At 33.6% G+C, this 8,768-nt stretch overlaps 1 protein-coding gene across 1 annotated transcript; it reads right to left on the bottom strand.

The window, feature by feature from the left end:
- Window positions 1–3,935: 3,935 nt before the first annotated feature.
- Window positions 3,936–8,076, bottom strand: LOC114390362 (probable serine/threonine-protein kinase At1g01540). Its single transcript, XM_028351080.1, has 7 exons — window positions 7,199–8,076; window positions 6,033–6,137; window positions 5,803–5,925; window positions 5,543–5,713; window positions 5,264–5,393; window positions 4,936–5,145; window positions 3,936–4,816 (listed from the first exon to the last, which is right to left on the bottom strand). Exons 1-7 carry the CDS (start codon window positions 7,777–7,779, stop codon window positions 4,649–4,651), a joined length of 1,488 nt encoding a protein of 495 aa, XP_028206881.1. The 5' UTR covers window positions 7,780–8,076; the 3' UTR covers window positions 3,936–4,648.
- Window positions 8,077–8,768: the final 692 nt, after the last annotated feature.

Here is an 8,768-nt window from a genome sequence, read left to right as displayed (position 1 = left end):
TTCTTTAAATATTCTTTGGGTACAGGAAGCAAAGAAGGTGTAGGAAGTAAAATTCTCATAGTTATGAAACCTAGATAGACCGCAATCTCGATCATCTTGGGGCTGTTACTTCCTGCACCCCAACTTGCTTCCTGCACCCATTTTAGATTTTTTTTTTTTTACATTTTGAATTGGTCATTTTGGAATGTTAAAAAAAGGGTACATTTGGTAATGTAATTTTACTCTCCAGATTGTCCATTCCAGAAGTCATATAGGAGGTGTTGGAAGCAACTTGGCAGGTGGAGGAAACAATAGCCTCATCTTGGTCGAAGACTATATGTGAGTCGCTTGATCATTAATCGCCAAACAAAATGTAGCTAAAAAAATTGAAGAGATAAGGCTGATAATATCATAATACTAATTTGTAAACAATGTCAAGATCTCCAATCATATCGAAATCTTCAAATAGAGAGATTCTTATGAACACCGAGTGAAAGACAACCTAAGTATTTATAGTTCTACAGCATTTAATGTGGCTCTTCATTAATTGCCTTCCACCTAACCACTACATTTTCGTGCTAATTGTTGTCATAGATGTCGAAAGACAAAGGTGACAAACATAGTTGACAATGACATGACACATGTTGAACAATACAGCGTTCGAGGATTTCTTAACACTCATTGTACCTAAAATTTCTTCTTCGTACTAACCTTGACTGTATTTAAAGCCACAGTATTCATCACTTCATTCCCTTGTTTCCTAATAATATGGTTTTCCATTCCCACGATTCCTAAAGCAAAATGAATAGTTTTGACCATTTAATCTCGTATATATCATGCATATCTGCCATTTATATTCCTGAATTTTTATGCTATACAAACTTAAAGAAGACTTCAAAAAAGAAAAAAGGAAAATGATAATAACCGTTCTAATTTATAACTTTCAGGTTTGAATTGGGGTGGGGATGAGGATTAAAGAAAATTAATACTGTATTCTTATAATCTTTTGATGTAATGATGTAAAAATTTGAAAATGTCAAATAAATATTAAAATAATTTATCTACCTATTATATTCAGTATACTTCAGCCATTAGTTAAAAATTAATTTCTTCGGAAATGTAAAAATTACCAATCATATTTTTCTTATTCCAAATTTTGTGAGTAGATTATGGATGTTCTGACGTTCAGTTGGAACCTACTAATGACCCCTATTTTTCTTGTACCCGGAAAAAATATACAAGTTCCAAATTAACTTAATATATCTCCACAAGCACGATCCTGTATAAATCTTAGATCTTGTAGGGTCGTCTCTTATTTTTGGAGAAAAGAACACTTTGGTTTGTGCAATTTACGTCACAACATTCATGTGAAAGGTGACTTGAAAAGAAAGCGTCGTTATGGTTGGCTTTGGCTATGAACTGAATAAAACATACTACTGACTTCAATTTTTTTTTCCTTTTTCCTTAAAAAGGTTCAACTGAATAGAGCACACCAAGAAAGTCATGTACCAGTTTCATAACTTTCTACTAATAGGTCAATGGAGAATATATATGCCAAGGACACAGGATCATTTCTTCGACGTCGTGTTGACTCACAATTTTATAGATTTTTTTTGCTGTTAAATAACACTTGGAATAGAGTATAATTATGTAGTACTTTCTTGAAGACATGGCCTTGTAATCGATGGTGTTTGTTTATTAGAAACTATATAATATTTGCCTATTTGATTTCCCACTATCCACTGCCAATAAAATATGATGAGCAGCTGAGCACGTGCATGCACAAGTTGGAGCACTTAATGGCTTTGAAAAAAATTAAGTTCAACTTGATTGATTAATATTCATAAAAAATGTCAAATTTATAGGACCCAATGTGGATCTTTGATTTTAATTCTTATCTGGTAGTTGTGAAAAATCTTTGAACATTGCTATATGATTAAATTTGATCTCATGTTTGAGCATATATACAAGATTCTCGTGACTTTAGAAGAGTTTGAAAAAAATGCAAAAGTATCTAAACGCATCATTTCATATTCATGATACACAAACATAACTTTTAAAATAAAATATGATTCTCTAGTAATTATTTATGCAAAATAAATATATTTTTTTTTCAAACTAAACTGGATGCCCAAGTATCTCTCTTGCACCAACTGTTCTTTCCGACAACTTCTGATTTTTTTTTTGGCACAGTCTTATTTTTTTAATGGTTCAATTTTAAAACATATTAGTTCTTCTAATGTGTGCTGAAGTGCTGAACCATAGTTTTCCTTGATCCAATTAACTGGATTTTATGAATCACACACTTCCAAGGACAAATCATTTATGACAAGACAGGAGTACCTCCAAGTGCATCGATAAATTAATATAAGATTGACTCCAGCTTTTAACTTAACCATTTTAAGTTTTGAAGTTCAGTCTTAAATATATAGATATATTAAATATTAATAAAGAGTTTTATCACATATAATAAATAATAATTTATCTGATTTAAATATAATTATTTTTTGGTAAAAGATATTTATAATTTTATATAATAAAAAATGAGAGATGAAAGCTTAAAGTATAAGGGAGTGAATCTCAACCATATATACTTAGAATAAATAATTAAAATAATATTAACTATTTGTATACAATAATGTGATTAAAATTAATTTCTATCACTTTATTTTAGATGAACTTCTATCACATATGATCTCTGATATTTGCTGTATATTTATACATGTGCATGCGCAGAAAAGAAAAGAGTCATTATAAACACCCACATGAGTGCACGAAGCTTCAACCCAAAATTTATGACATTGTCGGGAAATTTTGAAGTTATAGTACATTTGAAAAGAGTTGTCTATTTTGAACAAGATCCTAGAGAAAATATTTGCGCGCGACAAAGATTTACTTCTTTTTATTTTTGTGCAAATCAATATTTTTGGTGCTATACTTTGTTTAGAAATGATTATAGCTTTAGATGTTTTAATTTATTTAAAAATACTTTTACGTTATAAAATTGAGATTTTTTTAATTTTATTGTTCTTTTTTATATATCCACTAAATAGAATTAGAGAAAGTTTTAAGGAAGTAAAAAATGATTTAATCAAATGTAATTATATTTTCCTATAATTAAAGTTATTGAATGACTTTAGTAACAATTGTGTAAAACCTCAAATGGAAATTATTTTTAAGTAAAGGAAGTGATTTCCATATTTTATTTATTACTAATAAGTACACTTATTAAAAATCCTAATTTAAAATATAAAAAATCATGAAACAAAAAGAATTATGCAATTATTTAACTTTGATTGGGTTATTGCACACCAATAAGACAGAATAGGAAGTCGTTTAATGTTCCTCACAGTTTCACTTCTTTTTGGGAAATTAAAATATACCGCTTTAGCTCTGTTCCTCTGTGGCCCATTTTATTTTGTTTTTAGAAATAAAATTCATCAGTATGTTACGTGTTGTTTTAACAAGTCTTACCGGTTACCAGCAACCACTATTGTGTATAGATACAACAATTTCTGCAAGAAAGCGACTTCTGAGATTAAAAGACAAAAACAAAAACAATAAAAGTGTTTATCTCTAAATTATGCTGCCAACACGTAATTGGATATTTATGAGAGCGGAAGGGTTAAGAATATGGTAGTATGATTACCCATTTGACACTTTGAAAGGCTATAAAAATAACAAAACAAGAAATATCAGGAAAGGATAAACACATAAATGTTAGTTTATTCTCAAAGGGTCCACAGTTGACAAAAACTCAATAATCAATGTAGCTTGACAAATGCCATTTTTTGACAAAAACTTTCTTGGTGGTTTTGATGATTATTACTAATCCATGTCAATGTCAGGTTCCAAAGTACAGAGAAATTAACACGACAGTGGTTTAAGGCTTTAAGCATTTCAAGGGGTGAAGTCAAGAGTCATGAGAAACTAACTAACCATTGAAGAATGCAAGAAGAGACAAAAAAAAGGGTGTCCCCAAGATACGCTCATACTCAAGGCACCAATCAGTGCCGGTTGCTTTCTAATGACAAAAGTGTGTAATGGCAAGTCTGGCATTGACAATGAAACCAAAACCTATGACCAAGTTCCTGCACACTTCCCTGCTCCCAGTGCCAGTTGTTCCATTTGGGAAATCTAAGCCATTCATGACAAGAAGTAGGAGATACAGTTGATATTGATTAGCTAGCCAGCATTTTGATTTCTTCATAAGCATCCAACTATGAAGTTGGCAATGATGTTAAAAGCTTGAAATTGTTTCCATCAAGTAGCTGGATTCATTGTGGGCCTAGTGATCAGAAGCATCCAACTGGACCCACCAACTGCACTCATAAATGATAAAATGCTATCCAACATATGATGGGACCAGGAGGCAATGCTAAAAACAAAATATGGGAGACAAAGGTGGTGGATAACATATTTTGACCACATGGGAAGAGTACTAATTTTGTGTAATGCTTATCCAAATTTGTCTTGTAAACAGAGACAAACAATTTTGAATTTTATAGTAGTGAATCAGAGTATACAAAAGAATCCCAAATTGAGGTAGGTTACAACTGGGGACATTATGCAAATATGGGGGGAAAACTAATTGCTTCTTTCATCATTCAAGTAAAAATATATTGGCAAACTACCAGGAAGAAAAATAATATGGCACATTGCTTTTCAGTTATCTCCATCTAGTGGGCTGAGGGTGATGTCTACTACTAGTAGTACTATCATCTTCACTTTGATCAGTGATCTCTCCACCTATCTTCCTTTTATCTAATCTTGAGTCCTTATGCTCTAGTTGATAATCGCGATGGGAACGGGAAGATTCTCCTCCACTCCTTCGATCCTACAGACAAGAAGGATGAAAGAAAAGATATAAGCATCAGATTACAACAAAAAATTGAACTTTCTTATTATTGGTTCAGTCAACTAAAATGTAAAGTTTGAGAAGGGAGAAGAACACACATCACGGAATAAGAGGTCCTCAGCCTCGAGCATGTGGATCACATGTCCTATTTTAGGCCTCTTTGCCGCATCAGGATCAACACATCGAAGAGCAACCAACAAAGCCCGTTTAAGAGCCCTTGAAGATGGCTTTTCAGCAATCTTAGGATCAACTACTTCCTCAGATTTTCGATTCCCAACCATACTTTTCAACCACTCTATTAAATTAACCTGCAACAATGCCAACTTCCACAGTTAGGGGAAACTAGAGAAAGAACTGCATAGATAAGTATAAAATGAACAATCTCAAAACTGTTGAGTGTGTTGGTGAAGGTTTCTAAGTTCTAACCTCTCCTTGTGGTTTACTATAATCAACAGGACTTCTTCCAGTAATTATTTCCATAATAAGTATCCCAAAACTATACACGTCACTCTTCTCAGTCAGCATTCCAGTGCATGCATACTCTGGTGCAACGTAACTGCAGAAAAAGAAAGGGGAGAGAATCAGTACTGTGGACTTTAAATTTGAGAGTAAGAATGACTAATAACACATTTTGCTCTTACAGGTATTGAAACTAATTATAATTGGCAACAAAGCTAGGAAAATGCTTAGTTAAACCATACTAACCCAAATGTCCCCATCACTCGAGTAGTGACATAACTATGATCAGCTGACAAAAGCTTAGCAAGCCCAAAATCAGAAACCTTTGGGTTCCATTGGCGATCAATCAGTATGTTGCTTGATTTCACATCTCGGTGGACAACTTTTGGTTCAAGACCTTCATGAAGATAAGCCAATCTGAAAAGATACACAAATTACTGTGATCAAAACCTTTCAAGCATTGACATGTTTACCAGTGAATGCCTGCTAGACCATGAATATAGTACCCTTTTGCCGTGCCCAATATAATGTTCATTCGGATATCCCATGTCATTGGGCTTACAGGTCCAGCATCCCCATGAAGCCACTGTTCTAGATTCCCATTGTTGACATATTCATACACAAGCATCCTGCAATATGAACATTGAATACATACTTCAAAGTTCAAATCTTACATTCTTTAAACTAAACAAACTTTATAGCTTCAATGTTCAAAATGAAAAAATAAAAAAAATACCTGTATTCCCCCTCAACACAGTATCCAAGCAACCTAACAAGATTCTTGTGCCGCACACGACCAATTGCTTCTACCTCTACTTTAAATTCTCTCTCAGCTTGGCCCCTGAAAATGAGTTAAATATTAAGCACTTACTTCTTAAGAGAAAGACAATCACAAGATCACATTATTCTCACTATACAGCAACAGTAAGTAATCAAAGAAAGAAAGTAATGGAAAAACCCAACAACATATGACAGTACAAAAACTCCTGAATGTGACAACGACATTATCAATTCAGTAGTAACAAACAAGGAGGCGAAAAGAAAAACGATTCTTTTCTTCACATAAGTAAGCGACTTTTTACAACACAACACCCAGCATCACAAGACAAGGATAACACTCCAAAAAGAAAACAGGTTAAAAAAGTACAAAACAGTAGCAGCAAGAGTAAAACAGAAGAAAAACAAAAATAGAAAAACACAATCACTGTTCACAATAAGCATCAGTTTACTTCAAGCAAGCAAAGCCGCATTCCAGAAACTAACACAACCATTCAATTAGCTCAACCCAAGCAATTTTTTCTTTTCTTTTCTTTTTCAAAACCCCAAAACCAATAAAATAAAATAAATCATTTCCCTTTTTCCAATGCCAGATTCAAAATACTACCAAAGAACCACATAGACAACACCATGAAGAAAAAACAAAAATTATTTCTCAGACAACCAAATTAAAAAAAAAAAAAAAAACACCAAAGAGTAGGCGGTGAGAATAGTCATGAACCGCAAACTAGATTAGTCTCTCACCTAATAGCTTGGGAGACCCCGCTAGTATTTGACCCATAACAAAGAAAAAAATTAAAAAAACCCAGTTCGCACAGACACCACTGTCACAGAAGCTTCATTTATTCTTCAGCCACCCTAATTAATTCCCACAATAAATAAAACAAAGTTATTGAGTGACAGAGGACAAAGTTATTTGAATCGAATCCATTCTCTAGTTTCTAACACCCATTCTCTATCATTTTTTTTTCTAAAAATTTGGTCTTTAACAGAGTCCAACAACATCTTGTGATCCATATCCGTATATCGCGTGATTCATGTAGCTGACCTCACTTAATTCAAATTACTACATGACGAAACTGAAGCATGAAATAAGAAAGATTAGAATATTTCTGAGAAACGTACTTGTTATTCAAAAGGTTCTTAACAGCAACTTTTGTGCCATCGGGCAACAAGCCACAGTACACGATTCCGTAGCCACCTTCGCCGATGACGTTCTCTTCGCACAACCCATTAGTGGCGGCTTCGAGTTCTCGGAGCGTGTACCACCTTCCCCACCCGAGATGTGACACTTCGGGGCCCACACTCCCGCTTCCGAGCGACGACGACGCCGTTTCGCACACGCTCGCGGCTGCTCTGCTCTCGCCGCTAGAGTAGAGCGCCGCCATGGCGGCGGAGCGAGGGTGGTCGGGTTTTGGCGGCAGTGGAGGAGGAGGGGGGAGGTGGCCGGTGTCGGGGGGTGGGGGGACGTGGACGATCTCGAGGATTTCTTTGGAGATTGGGGGAGTGGGGTGACGGCGGTGCTTGTGGTGGTGGTGGTGGTGGTGGCGGCGGCGGGAGGTGAGGCAGAGGGAGAGGAGGAAGAGGGTGATGACGATGAGGGATCCGACGAGGATGCCGATGAGGACCCAGAGGCGGAGGCCGAAGATTGAAGTGCGTTTGGAGAGCTCTGTGTCGACGAAAGCGGCGTCGTATACTGAGAACATGGTTGTGGTTGAAATCAAAACAAAGAAACAAAAAGAGAGTGTTTGTGTGTTAGAAACTAGAGAATGGGTTTTGAGTGACAGAGGACAAAGTTAGAGAGTGAGAGAGAAAGTACTAAGGAGGGAACATGTGTGTGAGAGAATCGTAATTGGGAGGAAGACAAGAATTTAATGCTATTGGATTTGGAGAAGCTGCTTATTTATTTATACACTAATTCGTCACTCAAGAGAAGAGAGTCATAAAATGTGACAAAGAATATTTAGGAATTACGATCCTTCGCAGTTGGCACCTCTGCAATTTACAACTTACTATATTACAAGCCTTACAGGTTACAAGGTTACTTGTCTTGAGCTTTTTTCATGTAGCCAAAATAAAATTGATAAGACCATCGAGGCATTTATACAATAAATCATATTAAAAGTTTTTTTTTTACTGGATCATATTATTAAAAGTTATATATTTCAGAAACATACATTACTTTGATAAATATATTATATTATAAAATATAATATTTAATAAAATTATTGAATTTTGTTGCGTATTATATTTAATAAACACAACATTCAATAATATATAGAAAAAATATATGTTTATATAAATACTACATTAATATTTGTACTTAAGTATATTTTAATTTTCTAGTTTGACTACTTTAAAATATGTTTTATGAATAATAATAATAATAGTAGTAGTAATTGAAAATATAAGAACTTTTTTTAACATATAATTAAATTTAAACAATTCATAATATATTTGTTAAGCATATATTACTTTGACGAATTATATTATAATATTTATTAATATTATTGAATTTTATATATTTATATTAAAATTATGTTAATAATTTTACCGAATTAATTTAAAATTTGTAATTTGACCATATTTAAAATAATTCATATTACATATATTTATCAAATTATATATATATATATCTTTGTTTGTGTTTGTGTGTGGTTTCATTATTATTCAATATTTTTTTATATTTTTAAAT

The sequence above is a fragment of the Glycine soja genome, chromosome 16 (genome assembly GCF_004193775.1).
Source record: "Glycine soja cultivar W05 chromosome 16, ASM419377v2, whole genome shotgun sequence".
Lineage (NCBI taxonomy): Eukaryota > Viridiplantae > Streptophyta > Magnoliopsida > Fabales > Fabaceae > Glycine > Glycine soja.
The sequence above is the reverse complement of the archived record's forward strand: the minus strand, read 5'-3'. Positions and strand labels throughout refer to the sequence as shown.

Coding starts and splice junctions, on each gene's coding strand:
- LOC114390362 (XM_028351080.1), bottom strand. CDS start 7,779: ATGTTCTCAGTATACGACGCCGCTTTCGTCGACACAGAGCTCTCCAAA. Junction 6,138..7,198: donor AAGAACCTTTTGAATAACAA/GTACGTTTCTCA, acceptor ACTCATTTTCAG/GGGCCAAGCTGAGAGAGAAT. Junction 4,817..4,935: donor AGGACCTCTTATTCCGTGAT/GTGTGTTCTTCT, acceptor TCTTGTCTGTAG/GATCGAAGGAGTGGAGGAGA.